The sequence below is a fragment of the Lampris incognitus genome, chromosome 17 (assembly GCF_029633865.1).
Source record: "Lampris incognitus isolate fLamInc1 chromosome 17, fLamInc1.hap2, whole genome shotgun sequence".
Lineage (NCBI taxonomy): Eukaryota > Metazoa > Chordata > Actinopteri > Lampriformes > Lampridae > Lampris > Lampris incognitus.
In genome coordinates this window covers 18,609,585-18,632,128 of record NC_079227.1, presented here as the reverse complement: position 1 = coordinate 18,632,128, position 22,544 = coordinate 18,609,585, and the positions used below count along the sequence as shown (strand labels likewise).

General features: G+C 42.0%; 1 protein-coding gene across 2 annotated transcripts in view; it reads left to right on the top strand.

Annotated features, from left to right (window-relative positions):
- Window positions 1-22,544, top strand: part of vti1a (vesicle transport through interaction with t-SNAREs 1A) — a 192,073-nt gene that overhangs the window by 61,449 nt on the left and 108,080 nt on the right. For both annotated transcript variants that reach the window (XM_056297238.1, XM_056297239.1), the window contains exon 5: window positions 6,908-6,992. In XM_056297238.1, the coding sequence (XP_056153213.1) occupies window positions 6,908-6,992 (85 nt within the window). The remainder of the gene's footprint in view (window positions 1-6,907; window positions 6,993-22,544) is intronic.

The following is a 22,544-nucleotide window of genomic DNA, read 5'->3' as shown; positions in this document are numbered from 1 at the left end:
GTGATATATTACCCCAATCTGGCTGCAAGAAACTACACACCGCATAATTTTCCTTTTAAGGTTTCCTCGGGTACTATTGTATACTTGGGTATTCAGGTTACACTCCAATTTGAAGATTTATTTAAATCTAACATTCTCCCATTAGTTGCTAAGACACCAGATGATTTTGGGCGCTGGTCTTTGTTAAAATTATCCCTCATGGCCCACATCAATGCTGTTCAAATGAATGCCCTCCCAAAGTTTTCCTATTCATTCCAATACCTAACCATTTTTCTTCCACAATCCTTCTTTTGTAAGATTGATAAATTAATATCTGAATTAATCTGGAACAGGAGGATTCCAAGACTCCGTAAGACCTTGTTTCAGAGGCCAAAACCTCTTGGGGGGGTCTAGCATTGTCAATTTTAGATTTCATTACTGGGCCTCTAATTTGAGAGCAATTCAGTTCTGGCTTCATCTGGAGGGCTCCCACTCTCCCCCAACATAGATAACAATGGAATCCTCCTCTTCTAGACCAGCCTCCATATCTGCTCTTGTTCATGCTCCCATGAATTTCTCAGTCTCCCCCTATTCAACGCTAAGGATATGGAAACAATTTAAGCGATATTTTGGCCTTCAGACCCTCTCTTTTCTTACTCCATTAGCAGCAAATCCATTATTCCGCCCTTTTGTTTTTTTGTTTGTTTGTTTGTTTGTTGTTGTTGTTTTTTTTCTTTTTTCTCTATTCTCCCCAATTGCATCCGGCCAGTTACCCCACTCTTCTGAGGCTTCCCAGTCACTGCTCCACCCCCTCTGCCAGTCCGGGGAGGGCTGCAGACTACCACATGCCTCCTCCAATACATGTGGAGTCGCCAGCTGCTTCTTTTCACCTGACAGTGAGGAGTTTCACCAGGGGGATGTAGCATGTGGGAAGATCATGCTATTCCCTCCAGTTCCCCCTCCCTCCTGAACAGGTGCCCCGACTGACCAGAGGGTTACTAGTGCAGCGACCAGGACACATACCTACATCCGGCCTCCCACCCACAGACATGGCCAATTGTGTCTGTAGGGACACCCGACCAAGCCAGAGGCAACACGGGGATTCAAACCTGGATCCCCTTGTTAGTAGGCAATGGAATAGACCGCTATGCTATCCGGACGACCCATTTCACCCTTCTTTAATAGATGGTACATTTTCCTCCTTGCATGTTGGTGGTATCAAAACAATCAAAAACTTACAAGCTGATAACATATTCTCATCTTTTCAACAACTCTCAGAGAACTTTAATCTCCCTAAACACCATTTTTAGGTACTTACATGTGCGTAGTTTTGTTAGAAATTCTTAGCCTAGTTTTCCTAATTTATCAGCAGCCACTAGTGTTGACCCCTTTTTAACCCCACAACCCACTATGAAGGGCATAATCTCTGTTTTGTATGGTCTCATCCACTCACTAAATCCTATCTCACTGCACACTATTAAAACGTTATGGGAGAATGATTTACATTTTGAAATTGAAGATGATGTATGGGATGAGTGTTTGCGGCAGGTTCACTCCTCCTCCATCTCTACTAGGCACGGATTGCTACAGTGTAAGGTTCTTCACTGCTATCACTTAACTAAGGTTAGACTGTCAAGAATGTATGAGGATGTTGATCCTTCCTGTGATAGATGTCGTCCATCTCCAGCCACCTATACCCATATGTTTTGGACATGCCCCTCTTTCCATAACTTTTGGTTGGAAATATTCAATACAATCTCACAGGTAATTTCTGTCTCTATCAAACCATCAGCAATCACTGCCTTATTCGGTGTCTCCCTCACACCTGCAATATCAAATTATATGAAGAACTGTGTAGCTTTTGTAACTCTTTTGGCTAGACGCCTGATTCTTGTCAAGTGGAAATCCCCCGCTCCACCTACCCATCACTCTTGGATTAAAGCTATCTTCTACTTTGTTAATGTGGAAAGAATTAGGTGTGCACTGAGAGAATTGTCCACTAGTTTTAAGAAGACATGCGGCCCATTTTATGCACACTCTGATAAACTAACCCTTACTATGATCCCGGACTGACAAAACTCTCAGACCATTTTAAACATCCCTACCTAATTTATTGAAATGACTCACTTCGTGTTTTATTATTGCGTACTCACATATGTCTATGTGTATGTGTATACACACTTGGATGTTTACTATAATATTGCCATGTAACTCTATAATTTCTAAGTTCTCAATCTGTTTATTTTGCTTGTTCATTTGTGAGGGTTTTTTTGTCTTGTTTTGTTTACTTTCTAATACAGATGTTCTGTTTCTTTTCTTTCTCTGATCATCTGTTTTGTAATTACTTAAAGCCTCATTTGAAACTCGGTATACTGCTATTATAATATAAAGTTAAAAAAAACTCAGACCCAGCTGTCATATCTTGCAACTATCAAGTTCAACATTCTTGACTTATTCAGACACTGATCTATCTGCAGGTAGGCGGCACAGGACAGGCTTGTGTGGACTGTAGAATTGGGCTACAAATAAACCTTTATAACCTTGCACATAGATGTGCAATTGAGTTTAGATAAAAAAAAGACCACACAACCAAGCTTATTATAAGTGTTTCTCTGCCAGCAAGAGTTGAATATAAATACCCCTGTGTACCTGTCCCCTCTTTTTTCTTAGATTTTTCCCTTTATGAGAATAGCGCTTCACTGTGCAGTTTCTCTGAAGAAGCATTTTCATGTACACTTTTCTATACGTACTGCACGTAATGGTGTGCGACTCTTAATACATAGCTTCATAGAAGGGGAACTTGGATTCCAAGAAACATTAACTGTGAAGGTAAACAATAACGTCGCTTTCATGGGTGCGAGAGACCTATGAAGGATCTCAAGGCCGCCAATTAACTGATCAGACCTTTTCTCGATGGTGATAAATTCTCTAGCTGTGGAGGAAAAAAAAAACATTGGTTTTCTTGGTATCTTAGAAACTGCTGTAGCAGCCATTGATGTTTTTCTGCACTCACAATACACAAGCAATAGCTTGCACCTTGATACTCACAAACACCTACATCTTTGAGAAATGATCAAATTACTCACTCAATTATTTATGAAACACAGCATTCCTTGGTATTCTCTCAGAACTTCATGCTTTCACTGGGCAGTCTTGTCAATTGTTGATAGCTATGAATAAGCCAGCATTCATGGGATTTTTTTTTGTGGTAGACAGTGCTGGGGAGTCATGTATCATGTATTACTGCTTTACTATACATTTCAAGTTGCAGGGATGTTGGAAGTTTTCCAATAAGAGCAAATGCGGGGAAACAAATAAATACCGTGCATGCTTCAGTGAAAGGTTTTACATCTTGTACTTCTGCACTGATCTCGAATACGTAGGTCAAGTGGGTTTTCATTTTTAATTCACATGATCATTTTAAAGGGCTTTTCTTTGAAACCTTGTAGCTGATTGGATTTAGCTGTTTTGCTGTGACTGTGTTATGGAAGTCCTGAGAGGGAAGTGAGAAAAACAGAATTGTGGTGATCCATTTTCTAAGTCTGATCTAAACTCCTGTGTTTATGACTTAAGAACAGGTGAAGAAAAAAAAAGGTTTTGCCAGGATAGTCTTCTTAAGTTCCTTAATTCTTTTTCATATGTGAAACGGGTGGGAAAAAAAGTTTTGCCTGGTGGAGAAAAAAAAGAGTTTTGCCATGATAATTTTCCAAGTACTTTTTTTTTGTCATCCGTGAAAAGAGCTGAAAAAAGTTTTGGCAGGTGAAATTCTTTTTTTCTTTTGCCAGGATAATTTTGTTCTTTGTTGTTGTTGATATTTTCCCCATTTTTCTCCCCAAATTTATCCGGCCAATTACCCTACTCTTCTGAGCCATCCCGATGGCTGCTCCACCCTTTCTGCCGATCCGGGGAGGGCTGCAGACTACCACATGCCTCCTCTGATACATGTGGAGTCACCAGCCGCTTCCTCTCACCTGGCAGTGAGGAGTTTTGCCAGGTGGCCGTAGCGCATGGGAGGATCACGCTATTTCCCGCAGTCCCCCCTCCTCCCCGGACAGGCGCCCCGACCGACCAGAGGAGGCGCTAGTGCAGCAACCAGCGCACATACCCACATCTGGCTTCCCACCCGCAGACATGGCCAATTGTGTCTGTAGGGACGCCCGACCAAGCCGGAGGTAACACTGGGATTCGGTCAGGATCATTTTTCCAAGTGTTTATTCTTGTAATACTCATTCGACCACAAGACTTTGTGAACAGAATAATACAAGTTTGTAATTAGAAGTAGGTCTAGCGTTGACTGTATATTTTAAATTAAGTAGCTAACATTTCATGTCATTTACACCATACTCTGATTGGGCAGCACGGTGGCGCAGTGGTTAGCGCGGTCGCCTCACAGCACAACGGTCCTGGGTTCGAACCCCGGGGTTCAACCCCAGGACCTTTGGGTTCGAACCCCGGGGTTCAGTCTTGAGGGTCATCCCAGGTCATCCTCTGTGTGGAGTTTGCATGTTCTCCCTGTGTCTGTGTGGGTTTCTTCCGGGTGCTCTGGTTTCTTCCCACAGTCCAAAGACATGTAGGTCAGATGAGTTGGCCATACTAAGTTTTCCCTAGGTGTGTGTGTGTGTGTGTGTGTGTGTGTGTGTGTGTGTGTGTGTGTGTGTGTGTGTGTGTGTGTTGGCCCTGTGATGGCTTGTCCAGGGTGTCTCCCCGCCTGCTGCCCAATGACTGCTGGGATAGGCTGCAACATCCCATGACCCTGAGAGCAGGATAAGCGGTTTGGGTAATGGATGGATGGATGGGATTTTTTTTTCATCTGTGAGAAGAGCTGAAAAAAAGTTTTGACAGGAGATTTTTTTTTGTCAGGATCATTTTTTTCAGCTGTTTGTTGTTGTAATACGCGTTTCGGCCACAGGAGGCTGAGATGCGCCACTACGCCTAAATTGTTCTAAATAGTCCAGTGAGCACTAACTGGGATTTTAACGTCTTTTTCTAGTTGAAACTGGCTGATGGTCGGTCTGAACATCTAAGACATATTCATTCTCTTTGCGACCAGCTAAAATGTGGTGACAACATCAACTGTCACAAAAAACACATTTGTTTAATCACTTTAATCATTTGTTCAGTTGTAGGTTGAAAGAAAGAGGATATTGATTAGTGTGAAGGTATTTCTCCAACGTCATATTGCAGTGGTAGGCGAAATGTGGCCTACACGAAGACGTAATTTAACAAGAAGCTTCCAGGACATCATGACGGGAGAAGTTCTATACATTAATGTAAAATAACTAATAAGGAAATCTAAGCTCACCTGGAAGAAAACATGAATGCTTTTAGTCTCCCAGTGAGCATTTTTTTTCTGTTGAAAAGACTTTGCAATAGGGAAATTTCTGCAGTAGTGAAATTTTTATTTGTTTTTAATATACATATATTATACTCATGTCTTACATTACTCCATAAAAACAAAGTGTGTTTCATACGGGAATCAACGATCCCGGGTCGCCCATGGGAAAAGGTTTGGACTTATGGACTGAGCTATTTCCCAAATTTATTTTCCATGTAGGGGTTATAGCCTAGTTAATGCTATGAAGCTATGCTACTATTTACTATGAAGGCGCACCCTCCGAACAAACGCACGTATCTTTATTAGTTATTTTATATTGGTGCGTAGAACCACATTTTAGCTGACTGGAAAGTGGACGAAAAGAGTTCGTAGACACTGAGACTGAAAAGAATAACTAGGCTGAAGTAGAAAACAATGTTGAATTACCGATTGGCGCTCACTGTGCTATTAAGAACATGGAGTAGTGGCGCACTTCAGCCTCTCGTGGCCGAAATTAGTATTACAACAACAAACACTGAAAAATGATCTAAAAAACAAAAACAAAAAACAATCACCTGTTTTCACAGATGGGGGGGGGTTATTTTGTGGCCGAAATGAGTATTACAACAACAAACACTTAAAAAAATTACCCTGATTAAAAAAATTAAAAAATCCCCCGACCAAAACTTTTTTTCACCTGTTTTCACAGCTGAAAAAAGTAACTTAGAAAAATTATCCCAGAAAATTTTTTTTTTCCCAGCTGTACATGAGTCATAAATACAGGAGAGAAAACAATTTAGATCAGACTTAAAAAATAGATCACCAGATTTTTTTTTCTCATTCGCCTCTCAGGGCTTCCGTACTATGTACATTTTACATGATGTGAAAGTATGTCCTTGGAAAGGTCAGTGTTACCCATGAAAATGCACAGATTTTGCCACAAGCATTAAAACACGGGTTTTGTTATTATTTACCATCGGTTCAAGGTTTTCCTATGCGGCACCTTCTTTCACCATGGCCATGTTTCACCAAAAGCCAACTTTCTCAAAATGCATATACATTCTATATATCTTCCTGAGCTAAAGCATTGGCGTAGGAAATTGGTTGATTTTGACTTGAATAAATTCCCTTTATGGTTGGAAGCCATCCCCTTAAAGGTTTTTCTTCTTTTTCGCCTTAAAGCTGCAATTTAAAATGTATTACATTCCAATTAACACTCCCTGCCTCCCTTGACTTTGCCCTCTAGGCAGAATTTCAAGTACTGAAAACTGGACCTGTGAAACAAGACGAGTAGGGAAAACTTTGGTAGAAAGGGAGATTGAGAGGAGAAAAAAACCTCAGAGCAGAGTTTATTCTCATGTCTGATCACCGGTACCAGCTTTCTATTGTCAGCCTCAACATGCATATTCTTGATATTCCATCAGCATTAGAACACATTGTCGTCCAAGAGGATTATTGCCAACCGGGCTGTGTTATGGTGTTTGTGTGGATGTGGTGTGTCCATGTAGGTGACTGTGTTGACATGGCTGTCTGATATGTTTTCCCAGCCATCTCAATCCTTTTTCTGTCTGTTTGTTTCTCTGGCTTTATTTTTCTTCCTTCCATTTGCTGCAGAGAGCACATCTGTTGGACAACACAGAGAAGCTGGAAAGGTCATCGCGGAGACTGGAGGCCGGCTACCAGATAGCAGTAGAAACCGGTACGTATTCTGTTTTGGATTGGATCATGTTGGGGGGAGGGGGGGGTGCAAGATAGTAGTGGGGATGAGTGAGCAACAGCAAATTGTCTTTCTCATATGTGATATATGTGGCGTGTGTGTGTGTGTGTGTGTGTGTGTATATATATATATATATATATGTGTGTGTGTGGGTGTGTGATGTTGTTAGGGGGGGGGGTGAAAAATAATAAAAAAAAGCCCTCTCGCCTTGACGACGGGTGACATTTTCAGGAGCACATCAAAGGCGAGCCAGGAAGGGAGAGAGAGAGAGAGGTGTGCAGGCGACAGATCGGGCGCCGCTCCTCCTTGCTCTGCTCCCGAAGAAAATTCATACATCTGCCTGGCTCTGTGTGTGTGTGTGTGTGTGTGTGCACGTGCATGCGAGCGTGCGTGCACATGTGCGTGCGTGTGTGCATGCATGTGTGTGGTGGTTTAATATAGCACATAAACAGACAGGGGGTCTATGGAAATAAACAACGTCAGCGTTCCTCCAGAAGTTCTTAATTCAGAGCGCACAAAGGGAAAAAAAAATAAGAACAGCAATATCACTTTCTAAATAAACCGTCCTCAGAAAAAAAACACACACAAAATCCCGTTCTTTTTCTCTCATTATCAAGGTTAGTTTTTATCTTTAAATAGAAAAAAGCTCATTTGGATCTTAAATAGATTTAACCAGTTAGCATATTCTTTATTTTCTCCCTTCCTCCCTGACAGTCACCACATTATTGAGGCACAGTGTATTCCTCAGAGAGGTATCAAAGCTCATTCTTGAAGTATCAACCGGCTTTCTGTGGCTTCCGCTGTAGTTTTGAAAAAGTTTGTCAATTTACACTATAATGGCGAGGTGGCTGGCGTGTGCGACATCGACAGATTTAATAATTCAAGTCAAGGAAGGGTTGCATGCAGACCACCAGCTTTTGATGTTCTCTGCAAGTCGCATTGGCAAATTCATAAATACAATCTGCATGCTCTGCTTAAAAATGTTGTTTCATACAGTACATCTCGGATGATCCTGCAGCATAGCGTTCTCCAAGTTTTTTTTCCCACTGTGTCAAATTCTGCGACAGCCTCAGTTTTTAATTCTATTCGGTCGTATCTTTCAGTTGAATGGCTCAATTGATGTTTTGTCACACGGCTTGGTTTGTGTTAAAGAAGTGGTCCGTGGCCTAACAGTGTTCGCTACCTCCCGGGCCCAGCGGTTTCCCCCTACGATTGCCGGCCGTACGCCCCTTGACCCTCTGTCACCGGTCGCTGTCTCATCCACGGTGTGTGCGGCAAACTGAGAACAATGCCTGTTTATCCCGCCTTGGTCCCAGACACTTGGCTTGGTCCACACCAGCTGTGGGGTGTGTTTGGGATTTGACGGGGAAGCTTTGCCATGCGTGTTTAATCCATGACCCCCTCCTTTTACCCTGCTGTCGGTACCAACCCGCCGCTCAGATGCACAACCTAAAATGGCTAAGGCTCCGGGTCAACTGGGGAGCACATCTGCACAAAGAACTTAGATACAGTGAGAATAAACAGCCTTACCACCAGGTAACTAAGTACCACATATGCCAAGGTCTCAGATTCAACAACCCTAAATACCCAAGGCACAAACATCAAGTAGCCATATTCATGCATAGGTTGGGAGTTGTTTGACAGGTCCGTCTATTTCATCCCCAGGTCCTTTTGGTCATTAATTTTGTATCTTTCAATCCTGTTTCCAGAAATGTATATTTACTCTTCCAGCTATTCCCGCAGCAGCACATCACAACACTCTTTCAGACAGAGCAGGAATTTCTGCTCTATTTAGATAATAGTCCTACCATGGTCCTTAGCGTATGAAGACACAATACTCTTAAGGACTGGGATGTGTTTCCTTGCAAGCAGTAAATTGTTTACTTTAAGGTCCAACAAAGGCCCCATTTAGTTCCTTCTCTACCACACCAAAATTAATAAATAAATGAAAATACAACACGTACACTGGGCTTTATTCATGCACATTATAGAAAAAAATAGCATTGGCAGTTGTTCAGAGATGCGCTTTGAGTTTTTGAGAGTAGCGGCATGGCATCTATAGAGGTCAAACAAGAATAATTAGAACATTTAGTGTTTGTCCAATCAGACACGTTCTGGTTTTCCTGTAAGGACTTTTCGCGCCACAAACCTCAACTCTCCTCAAACATCTAAGAGCTGTACTTTTTAGTCGGGGAGCAGTTTAGTGTCGTTATTTCATAGTAATTCAAAGTTGCGTTTCCAATCCACAATGACTCAGTGGGCCCTTAAGAACTGTAATTGACCAATGGGGAGGGAAGTGGAGCGGGGGGGGGCTTAAGGACATTTGTTTCAAAGAGGTAGATCCTGAACAAAGAAATGGTGCTCCGACTCAGCTCTGCTCCCTTTTCTTCGGCATCGACAAAATATCTCTTAATGACCAGGAACAAAAAGCCAGGGTGCTACTAGGTCACATTTAAGGGAAAAGAAGAGCGTTCTTAGTTCAGAGAAATGATAAGTCTTCACACAGTACCATTTTATGAGGTTTTAGCACGCATACGTGTGTGCGTACACACACACACACACACACACACACATATATATATATATATATATATATACACACACATACATACACACACATACATACACACACACACATGCACACCCGTGTCTCTAGTGTATTTAGTGCCAACAAAGGCTTGCCAAATGCAGTGAACACGCGTATCTATTTTATCACACACACACACCCTCAAGAACCAGGGGCCTTCTGTTTATCTCATAAATAAAGTATAAAACTTCATTAGCCAAGAGCACTGACTTAAAAGTGCAGGCTGAGCAACATGCAGACGAGAGGGGTAGCCCAGTTAAAAAGAGCCCTAAATAAAGTGGGAGGGCATGCAGTTAGCCAATTTCAAGGCATTTGAGTCAGGGACAACTTAAATACCCACAAGTGCAATGGCAGGGCTGATGTTGAATCAAAGACGTGTCAAATTTGAGGCTTTCCCTCCTCAGTTGAAAAGATTTTGAATGATTTATGATTGCCTGTTTAGAAATACACAGCATGGCGGATAAGATATCCAAGCTGCACTGATTAGCTTGCTACCTTTTTTGATTATTATCAATTTCGGGGGCAGGGGAGTGAAGTCTTACATACGGTTTGACATTGCATGCAAGATTCTGGTGTGGCTGGAACACTTCTGACAAACACTGTGCTGCATTTGAAATTTCACACACACCCCCCCCCCCCACAATTGTTTTAATTTATTGTTTTACATTTGTGTTAATCTTTTTCATGTGAGGAGAGCTTAATGTGTTATATAACATATTGAATACTTTATAATAACCTTTTTTTTGCTACAGTTGCTTGCAGAGAAGATTGATCAGCAGCAATATTTTATAATCACCTGGTTTAACAAATCAATAGATTTAAATTGGCAGACATGCCAGTGGAAAAAACACCCCTTTACACACAGTTAATGTAGCCATATACCAGAGACACTGGAAAATAGTTGATTTTAAGAAAAAATACACAAACAAATAGTTTTTAGCCACTTAATCTGCACACACACTCACACACGTGTGTATGTATGTATGTGTATATATATATATATATATATATACATATACACACACACACACATATATATATATATATATATATATATATACACATACATAAAATCTAGTGATTCAAGTAATTCTTTAATTGACAGTAAAAGCCTGTTTCATGCCATAAGCAATCATCAGCTGTCAATATATATATATATATATATAAGTGTATTTAATGCAACAACCCTAATTAAGCGATGCAGCCGAAACAAAAGCACAGAGAAGCAAAAGCTGTAGTGTTCTGCATTTTAAAGAAGTCCAGCGACGAGGCCGAGGACACTTCCCAGGCTGGCGGTCCTGGCATCAGGGGCCCGGCAATCGATGGCGCAAAATGAAAAGCAGCTCATTAGGGATTGATTTCAGCCCCGTTTAGATAAGCAGAAAGGGTCGGGGCTCGGTCCCCAGGGGCCCGTGGCTAGCCCAAAGTTCACACCATGCCAGGTAGAGAGCAGCACCGCAGGCCATCAACTTTATTAGCACAGCGATAAGCTGATTAGACCTTGTCAATCAAAGGTGCCAGTGACTCAATCGGGATCCCGGGGCCTTTCTTTCTTTCTCTCTCTGTCTCTCTTTCTCTGTCTTTCTCTCTCCCCCTTTCTCTCTTCCCACTTGCGCAATCTTCCTCCCTTTTTTTTTTCTTTTTTTTTTTTGATAAATCATTGAAGCGACCAACAAAGTGGCAGCCGTCGCCGGGCTAAGCTAAGCAGCCCTGCAGTTGTCACCAAGGCAGACACGCGAGGACCCTGTGATGATGTGACGACTATATTAAAGAGTACATCAATTTGTTTTAGAGCGGTTTGATTTCAAACTGCAGCGGTATTAAAAGCGAGGGGAGGAAGAGGAGGGGAGGGCGAGCGTGGCGTCAGCGTCATCGAACACCAGTTCCAGCGGCAGAGCACGGGGCGCCGGGACAGCGAGAAAATAAATAGATAAATACTGGGGAGGGGGATGGAGAAATAAATAAATATGTTTTGTAAACATGAAAAAAAAATCTTCATGGTCCCCTTTTGAAGCGGAGCGTCGGCTTTGAGACTTGCTGAGAGTCCATGGGCGCTGGAGTGGCCCAGTAACCCAGCCACACGTTTGTCCCCCGTCTCTCTATCTCTTTCTCTCCATCTTGGGCTCTCGCTTTCTGTCGCTCTCACACTCGCTTTATTTCTCCATGTTCCCTCTAAAGATCAGACTTGATCGTTCTTTTGGTGCCAGGCCACCAAAGGGGCGCTTGCTCTTCGTATCCCTACAGCAAACACTTAGCAAAAGGCATAATAAGCTATATTTAGAAACACCCGGTGATATTTTTAAGCGCAGGCTATTATTAGCTCTCGATTTGTTTTTTTTGCTTCACTATTTACTTCCTCTGAGATTGAAATGGATCTAATTAGATACAATGTTTCATATTTGATCATTTTACCAAATTTTAGGTAAACATTTGTCCGTCACTTTCAGTAAGGAAAGAAAAAAAACCACAAATACATACATGTTATTTTGATTTCATTTTTTGTTTTACTGTCCGGACAGAGATGCTGATTTATTTGACTTGTTTTCCGTTTATTTTAGCAAAGTATTATTTAAATGTTTCGGTTATTTTAATCACGCAAAATGATGAAATGAATAGAATCGGGGTTCAATAGATTAGCATTAATCAAAATAACTTGAGATTATTCACATGTATGTGCGACTCCTAAAAACACCTGCATCCGTTAAATTCCGTTTAGTTATTAGCCTGCAATAAGAAATGAGAAAACGGCTTTTGTTCGTCCCAACAAAAATCTCCCGCTTAATTATAAGAAGTCCTATCAGCAGATCCCTTTCACTCCTTTCTGAGTTTATTCACTCTGTTTTACAGTGTTGTTTAAATATTTTATTGATTTCTTTTTCATTTCTCTTTTATAAAGGCAGTTTGCTAAAGTGGATTTCCTCGAGGTATAGCATAATAAATAGCTCCCTTCTTTTCTGCAGGCTGATAAAATGTGAATGTTGTATTGTTTTTCAAAAAGAATATGAAGTTATTTGATAATTGTTTGATTAACGGGGCTGAGAGCCGGGACTTTAATATTTCACAGCTTGAGTTTGCCGCTGAGGAGAATGGAGGTATTTTGTGGAATGCATTTTTAAAGGACAAGTGTGTTTGTCTTTTACAAGGGAAAAAAAAATTGAAACTAATTATAAAATATATCCTGAAATTTAGCTTGAAACGATATTTGCTGAATTTGTATGCTGCAACGTATAACATTTTGCTCTCGGAAAATCTACCCACGGGTGAGCTGTTTATCGGTAAACCCCCCCAGCGGATGAAAGACATCGCAATAATGATTTTTTCTCTCCTAATCGGGCCTTGTCAGCAAGGCGTCTTATCATGGAGAGGAAAATGACACCGATCCTATCGAAGAGCCCGGAGTCCGAGTCGGCGGCGTGTGTCTCCCCCAATCATGGCCGGCCGCGGCCTAGCCATATCTAGCGCCGCCACAAACGGCGGGCGACGCTTTTTTCATGTGGACTTCAAAAACGGTGCGAGTCATTAAAATTGCACCCGCGTTCGGCTGCGGGGATCAGCCGCTCTGGAGCGAAAATGGGATGTGGGAAGAGGAGACTCGCTAAATGTGCTAATTCCATCCTCACATGTTTACGGCTTAATTTTAATCTGTTTGAGGGAGGAGGAGGGGTGGGCGGGGGACGATTGGAAAGGGAGGTGGGGGGGCAATGAGAAAGCCTCGCATTGCAATAAATCGCTATTATCTTTGACACCCTAGGACTCAGCTGTTCCAAGGATTTAGGGGTCCACTGGCAACAGTGTATATCGTAGTGCATGAAAACACTGTTTACGCTTGAACTGTGGTAGCTAAGGTGCAATCACCAGTTTCAGGCTGCACAGACAAAAGACCTGACTCGCACAATGGCCAGCTAGCATACGGACCCTCAATGGAAGAGCTGAACCAACAGACTTGAGTGTATGTGTGTCTGTGTATGTGCCTGTTTGCCTATTTGTGCTTTGGGCCAATCTGTGTTTCCCCGGCGGGTTGGCAGGTGTTTGTCGCTAGAATCCAAAACCACAATGTTAGCTTGAGTTAAGTGGTAGCTCCAGTGACACCAGCCATATCAGAATGCAGTAAGTGAGATGTTTGCGCAAAATATAAGTCATCATCGTTCCTGATAGCTAATTCCAGACCAAAGGGTAAAGCTCCTGTTTTAGTTGAACCCGTTAACTGTCATCATCTTGCCCACCATCAAGTCTGCTCTGGGTGTACTATCAAATATCACCACCATTAACAAAATGCAAGCCATTCTCTAATAATTAGGCCTTTTGTCAATTATTAGCTGTAGCAACGCTTTGGATGATAACCGTAACTAGACTCTTGGAAGTACTGATCTAACTATAGAGAGCTTATTGGAGCTTTCCTGCTTAATAAATCATCAGACGGCATTGCAAAGAGAGCGTTTCTCCATCAGGAACATAGGATGACATTGTTTAATCAAATCTCTAATTCACTGAATTTTGATCTTGAATCCCGGAAACCTTGTTTTTTCATCAGATTTATAGCCATTCAAATACTGAGAGTACGTCTTGCGTATTGCGACTTATTATCACAGTAATAACCTAAAATGAGACTTTTAGTCTCTAAGCAAATAATTGCACAGTCCATATTCCTATTGAACGACATGTGGAATGAGTCCGTGCTATGGTTGTATGTAGTCATAATTATGTTCCGTCCTTATCTCAAAGTCCTAAACACCCTCCAGTTGCTAGATAGTGTTATGCCTCTATATCTTAAAAGACAGCTTATTTTCAACCTTAAATCGGCTTATTGGGCTATTTTTAGGTCACAATAACTCTGAAGATACCCCCTGCCTTCTTGCATGCTCAAAAAAAAATGTTGTGTTGACCTCTGGCTGACACACAAAAAGAGTTGGGTTGGGGTGCAAGGAGAGGGAGAAATGAAGAAAAAAAAAGTGGTAGAAAAAAGCAAAAGAGCAGAGAGGTTTTGAGACAACAACCAAGAAGAGGGAAGAGCGGCGTAGGGTTGAAGAAAATGGCTTCAGAAGGAAATGGGAGACAAAAGCGAGGACTCGGGGCCCCCATGGGCGCTTTAAAGAGCCATTACATCTAAGGCACTAAAATATTAAGGGGGGGGGCGGAAAGGGAGAATCCCAAATTTTCTTTTTCTTTTTTTTTTTAAATTGTGCAATGAATTTAAGAAGAGGCAGTGAGAGGAAATTGTGCCACCTTGTCACCCAGGGACCTCTTTTAGAAATATTAATACTATGATGAGAATAACACACTGGCTGACAGTGGATTGATGCCGAATGAAATCTTAAAATGAGCAAAAATTAAAAGCCATTTGACATGTTGAGGGTTGACTGCACAGTAAATAGGCAGAGATTAGATAGAGATGGGGTGAAGGAGGTGACTATATTCTCCATATTTACACTTTTTTGGTTTATTGTTATTTCATATACCATCGTACAAAACACTTCTTGTGTTTTTTATTTTACTGCAGTCATCCTATACATTTTTTTCCCTATATAAGTTCGTCAGGCTGATCAACCGTCCTGTTTGTAAAGGTTTAAGCGTGCAGCTAAAAAGCACCTCAGGGTCGACATCAGACCGAGTCACAGCATGCCGCATGCGGCTTGCCTCACTGACCTCCAACAAACTCAATCACAGCCACTGAGACGGACATTTGGACAGATCCGCATGCAGAAATGGGATTGAATATGAACAAAACACCGAGTTTTAAGGCGCACCCACGTTTTAAGGGGGGGGGGGATGGTACCTGTCAGAATCAATGGCACAATTTCTCATCAAGTATCGCCTCTGTTATTCAGTCAGCCAAGTGCCCTGATATGTTCACATGTGAGACATAATCCACACCACAGTTCATATTACTGACATCTGCACTAGTCAGTGGGAAAAAAGTTGAGAGGCACAGAACCACCCATCATAATTTCATTTTCATGTTGAAAATTTAAAAAATGTTGTATTAAATCATGTTTTTAATTTAGATTTTCATTTTCAAGTTAAACACACTTTTGGGTTTTTCTTTAATGCATACATTTCGGGGCGCTGATATTTGTATTTATACTAAAAAAAAAAATCTAATGCCTGAAAAGCTAGCACCAAAGGGATTTTGTGTTTCTGTTAGTTCCACGTGTCCGCGCACTATTGCAAATACAACATGAAAGCCAATACGTACAGTTAATACGTAACTCTTCCAGTCAGAAAGAGAAGTCCGTGCCGGGATTTCATTCAGATATCGGCCAACGTCAACAGTCTGAGAACAGACGGACAACGCGGCACACACTGACCCAGTGGCATCACAACGAACCTGTCCCATTTTAAAAACAACTGATCTGTTAAAAAGGCTGTTTAATCAATCACATTTGCTCACGGTGCCCTTGAAATGATGTGTCCAGATTTTGAGAGCTGTCAATAAAACTTACTGAAAAGTTACTAACATTCAACTTCCTGCAAAGTTGGCTGCTGGTGGAATTTAAATGCAAGTAATCTTCCTTTATTAGATTACTATAGCTCATAAGATAAAAGTTAGCCCTTACAAAATTAATAGAGGGCTATGCACTATGATGTAAAGTGAAATATTCAACACATGGAAAGAAGCATACATTTTTCTTTCTGGCCTGATTATTGGAAAAAAAATGTTAGGTTTATAAATAAATGCCTGTTTAAATTTTACATATAGCAGTAAGTATAATCTTAGAACTACACAATGGCCATATCTCTAATTCACAAAGCAGGAAGCCTTAATTAGTTACATATAATTGTGTGATGTATTCTTTTTCATCCACTAAGGGAGGAAGCTTATACTATCTTGTGGATTCAAAATAACCATCCCATCATTGACCAATTTATAATTCAGGATTATGTCAGTTTTTGAAAAAAAAAGTGATATCACATTGTTTTCCATAATCCCATATCTCCCCACGCAATGTCAATTTACTTTCAGCCATAGAATAAATAGAGTAATTGTATTCATTTACAATTGTGGAAAAAAAATAGGAGTCAGCTATATAAACTTCAAATAGTGTCTTATTCTTAGACTAAAATGAATACTGGGGGGGGGGGCATTTTATATGTGAAGTTGCAAGGAATCATCAGCTGAGACCTCTGGAAATGGCAACCGGTCATTGTTGTAAATAATGGAAATCAGACTATTAATAAATAAGGGCCTATAAATGGTCCATTAACCTTTGTGTTTTATCATTTTTCCGTCAGAGTGATACAAAACTAACAGCAGGTCATCGAGTTACCTGGATAATGGCACTGACATCTTAAAACGAGCAATTTGTAGATTATTCGGGAAGAGTTGCCCTCTCTCCTTTTCACTTGAGATGACCATGGTTGTGCATTGCTAATAGTGTGTTTATTGAATGCATAGTCCCAAAATCTTTGTAAATCGCAGGGATGTTTTGCAGGAGCACACGGTGAAAACCTTCAGTCTCACAACTGCTTTGAGAACCGTTATTTGGCACCTGCTGGCTCAAGTATGAAAATGCTAGTCATTCTTACTGTGCTGTAAGTGCTGGCTCTGTCCTTGAGGAGGTTATTGAGCTCCGAGTTGGGAAACCATATAGAACTTACTGGAGTCATTAGCGTCCTCTTTGTCTGTATTTCTTGTGACCCCCTCCCCTCACAACGACATACAATTATACTGTACAAACACCGGAGCACACCAGTCATCTCCGTCTGTCCTTGCTCCGCTTTTACTAAGTGGTAGCCCTGAGGAGCAGGTCCCCACCCCCCACCCCACCCCTTCCCCCATTCCTTCCTCTGTCAAAGGAGTTTCCTCTCTGGCTGTCCCATGCCCATCGGACAGGGTGCCTGCCCATTTAGGACACCCAGGGAACATGAAACAGAGCCGGGCAGAGATGTCAGCTGGTCGCCCCATCTGCCAGTCAGTGGGACGGTAAAGCTTTGGTCCTGGGGGGTAACCATAGGAGTGCTGTGTGTGTGTGTGTGTGTGTGTGTGTGTGTGTGTGTGTGTGTGTGTGTGTGTGTGTGTGTGTGTGTGTGTGTGTGTGCGTGTGTGTGTGCGTGTGCACGCTTGTGTGTACTTGCATGTGTCTGCATGTGATTGTCCGTTTTTCGGAGATAGAAGATTGTAAATTCTAATTTTGGGCGAAGAAACCTGGTGGTTTTAATTTTACATTTGTGTGTGAATTCTGCTTACATGCTGAATGACCACATTGTGACAACCCAAATAAATAAATAAATCCGCATCCTCTGTTTATCAGTCAAGATAAAATTATGATGTTGTGTTTATCACAGTGGTTGCCACAGATTTCAAGGGGCCACACTTGTCTGTCTTCAAGGATTGTCTTTGGTTATCCAGGAACTTATTTGGTCTCATTCCAAATAGCCCCCTCACTTCCTGTGAAAATCACAGTTGGCAAGAGTGCTTGTCAGAATTTCGAGTTTTCTCAGAACTTCTTCACCCCCCCCCCATTCAAGAACATAACCTCTGCAGTACAAACAGTTTGATTGCCATATAAATGAACCAGTGAGCAGACTGGATGGGTAGCAGGCTGGCTGGCTCGCTGAATCCATGGGAGGAAAAAAAAAAATCCACAGTTGCATTCTACTGTTCGGTAGATAGGCCGTGCCCTTGAGCTGCCGTAGGAGGGAGGCGCCGCTTATTTTCTCTCTGCAGAAAGTGCTGAATGAGGGGGCTCTATGCACACATACACATACGCGTGTACACACATGCTGTATAAGTCTTTGGAAGGGTTTGTGTGAGCCTGAGAGTTCTTAAAAAGAGAACGGCAGACGGTGGGAACTTATTTATTTACCACCGAGTTTTGTTTTCGTGGTTGTGCCTGTGAAGGATATCAACACAAGTTAATATATATGATTGTGTGTGTGTGTGCGTGTGCGTATGAGTATACATATGTATTATGTCCATACTCGTTGCGTTTGTCACCAAAATTACTTCTCCCCTCCTTTCAGCTAAATTCTGATTTATAGGTGCAAAGTAAGTCCTCTCCTGGATGGTGATCATTTTTTTGTCAACTTGGACTGTGAATTGCCATTTAGAAAGCTCCTCTTAAGCGGTCTACATCGTCCCTGCGCTCACATCACTCAGCCTCGCTGCATGATATATATAGTTGTAGTCCTGAAGGGTTGATGTATGCATAGCTCTACACCAGCAAGTCCTCCCTGAGCACATCTATGATCTTGGGTTGCTCACTCATCAATCAAGGCCCACTGTAGTGTCGCCCATCTTTTAAAGCACAGTTGTGAAGGACTGGGTAAGATGGCCTAAGGGACACTTTTCCGTGGTCTGCCCTATCTCAGGTTTGATGTTACCATGTGCCTAGTTAGGACTACACACAGAACAGAAATGATGCATTAATGTTGACTTTTTTATGTTCACTTAAGGCCAAGTGGCATCAAGGATGTGACCCCCCCACACACCCCCCGCCCCACCCCCCACCCCATTTGGAGTGCAGGGTTTACTTTGGACACAACTCCCTTCCTTTCATTTGACTTTTGCTTGTCTGATCTTTCTCCCATTTCCTGGTCATATTCGTTACTAGGAAGTTAAAGCCATCATTTACATACTGCATAGTAAATGATTTAAAAAGAAAACATTAAATAATGTTCTGTGGTAGTAAATAAAAGTAGCACCTACACCTAAACTCACTGTTTCTTTTTTTTCTCACAACCACACTATTTTTTGAATTACTCTTTCGCTCTTTCAGAGTGAGAACAAAATAGTCTGCAGGTTGAAGAACAACAGAAAACATTTGGCTGACATGATTCGCTTGGTCTCCAGCCCTCACATTGCTTTCCTTGAAATTTGTGGACTGCATTAAAGCTGTGATGTCATTTAACACAATGATGGGCCGAAAGTGATTCTGCCTCAGAAATGCAAGCCTTAAAATTCTGAATTTCAGGTTTTTTGTGAAGAAAGGCAGCAGACAAAAGAATGCAGCATTAATGAACAGTAACAGAGAATCTAAAAGGAATATATGTTCATGTTCTCTACACATCCACCCTGAATCAGTCATGTTATCCACAAGGAACGTGCAACGCTATAAGATATTGCCCTGATAGAGTTGCATGCCAATTTTCACGTTTTCTTGAAGTGAGCCATTGTGCCATCTTAATGAGCTGTTTAGGCAAGTAGCTGGTTGTAACAACCTGCTTAATGCATAATTGTTCTTACCCCTTTGAGTCGTTAGGTATGGATAAAATATTTTCCTGCATGCATATGTGTTTATGTGAATCTTTTGTAATAATTGTATTCCAGATGTCCAGCTTTCATGTGCATTACACACACACACACACACACACACATGCACATGCAAACCCACTGTGAAAGAACAGATGATGGTGATGATGATTAAGATCTTAAGCATATGGAGATGCTGTGTTGTTTCGGTGGGTGTGTGTGTCTGGCTGTGGCGTTTTTGAACACGTCTGCTCCCCCAGTCTCCTGTGACAGGTTTGCCCGTCTCTCCTGGGGAGGCCTTCACTCCCAATTTAGACGCAAGCGTCGTCAAATGACAACAATGGCTCCGGCACCCTACCTTTGCAATACGACTACAGTTAACTTAACAAGTTTCGATATGTGAGCTCCATCTTTGATGTAATTGATGTGAGTGGTTTGAGCATCTTTCCTGTGGAGTGGTAGATTTTTTTTCTCCAGTAGATCTGTCAAGATGATCCCCGGAAACAAATGCAGGTCGTTTGTCATATTTTTTTTAAACTAAAAAAAAAAAGAAGAAAAAAGTCACCATCTTTCATCATATTTCATATGAAAGAATTCATTACAATCTGCACTGTGTCATGTGTGGTTGATGGCCATCATAGAAAGTGTTTCATTTGCTAGCTCTGACGAGACCCTGAGGGGCCGGTCACACAGTCAACAGGATGGACATATGTGGCTGCGATGGACTCGGGTCTCTGCACGGGAATGGCGCAGCAAAACAGCATCACAACCCATCTGCTCAGGCCTGCTTGTTTTAGACTGATCATAAATGTCAATGGCAGAACTGGAATCAAAACACGCTCCCGGTGCTAACCTGTTAGCGAGATGGTCACCTCAGATGCATTTTAACATGTTTAATGTCGAGCTCACACCTTTCATGGGCCGGGTAGCGATGTGACTATTGGTATAGCTGGAAGCTATATCTGCCTTACAATAAAAAGCACGCCTCAGCAGTAAAGAAAGCACTTTGATACAGTTAAAAAAACAGTAATTAAATGCAGCAATATAAATGGATCATAACCGGCTCATCACTATGCAGCCAGTACAATGCAGAAAATCCCCCCCCCCCATCTTATGCTTCAGATTATCTAGAGGAAAAACCTCATATCAGTCAGATGATGATTTAGAAAATGTACCATTTTAATTAACACTATATACACTCACTGGCCACTTTATTAGGTACACCTTGCTAGTACCGGGTTGGACCCCCTTTTGCCTTCAGAACTGCCTTAATCCTTCGTGGCATAGATTCAACAAGGTACTGGAAACATTCCTCAGAGAGTTTGGTCCATATGGACATGATAGCATCACGCAGTTGCTGCAGATTTGTCGGCTGCACATCCATGATGCGAATCTCCCGGTCCACCACATCCCAAAGGTGCTCTATTGGATTGAGATCTGGTGACTGTGGAGGCCATTTGAGTACAGTGAACTCATTGTCATGTTCAAGAAACCAGTCTGAGATGATTCGAGCTTTATGACATGGCGCGTTATCCTGCTGGAAGTAGCCATCAGAAGATGGGAACACTGTGGTCATAAAGGGATGGACATGGTCAGCAACAATACTCAGGTAGGCTGTGGCGTTGACACGATGCTCAATTGGTACTAAGGGGCCCAAAGTGTGCCAAGAAAATATCCCCCACTACATTACACCACCACCAGCAGCCTGAACCGTTGATACAAGGCAGGATGGATCCATGCTTTCATGTTGTTGACGCCAAATTCTGACCCTACCATCCGAATGTTGCAGCAGAAATCGAGACTCATCAGACCAGGCAACGTTTTTCCAATCTTCTATTGTCCAATTTTGGTGAGCCTGTGCGAATTGTAGCCTCAGTTTCCTGTTCTTAGCTGACAGGAGTGGCACCCGGTGTGGTCTTCTGCTGCTGTAGCCCATCTGCCTCAAGGTTCGACGTGTTGTGCGTTCAGAGATGCTCTTCTGCATACCTCGGTTGTATTGAGTGGTTATTTGAGTTACTGTTGCCTTTCTATGAGCTCGAACCAGTCTGGCCATTCTCCTCTGACCTCTGGCATCAACAAGGCATTTTTGCCCACAGAACTGCCGCTCACTGGATATTTTCTCTTTTTCGGACCATTCTCTGTAAAGCCTAGAGATGGTTGTGTGTGAAAATCCCAGTAGATCAGCAGTTTCTGAAATACTCAGACCAGCCCGTCTGGCACCAACAACCATGCCACGTTCAAAGTCACTTAAATCACCTTTCTTCCCCATTCTGATGCTCGGTTTGAACTGCAGCAGATCGTCTTGACCATGTCTACATGCCTAAATGCATTGAGTTGCTGCCATGTGATTGGCTGATTAGAAATTTGCGTTAACGAGCAGTTGGACAGGTGTGCCTAATAAAGTGGCCGGTGAGTGTATTTTGTGAGATCTCTCATTTATTAGAAGGGAAAAAAATTAAAAACTAAATTAAGCAAATCGTTCAGTATTAGTTTGAAAAAAATACACATGGTTCACATCAAATGAATTTGAATATTAGCTGTTTTACAAGTAAAATTGACATTTTTCTTCGAACAGCCATTCCCATATTTACCAACAAGCACCCAGGGGGACCCCTTCAGGCGTAGGTAGTCTTTATCGGGAATTGTGTTGGCGGGAGGGCAACGTGACGTTGCCTTCAGTATAGGCATATTTATATGCGCATGTCCACACTTGTGCGTTTGAGGGGGTTGAAGTTGCGCTGAGTGACAAGGGCAGGCG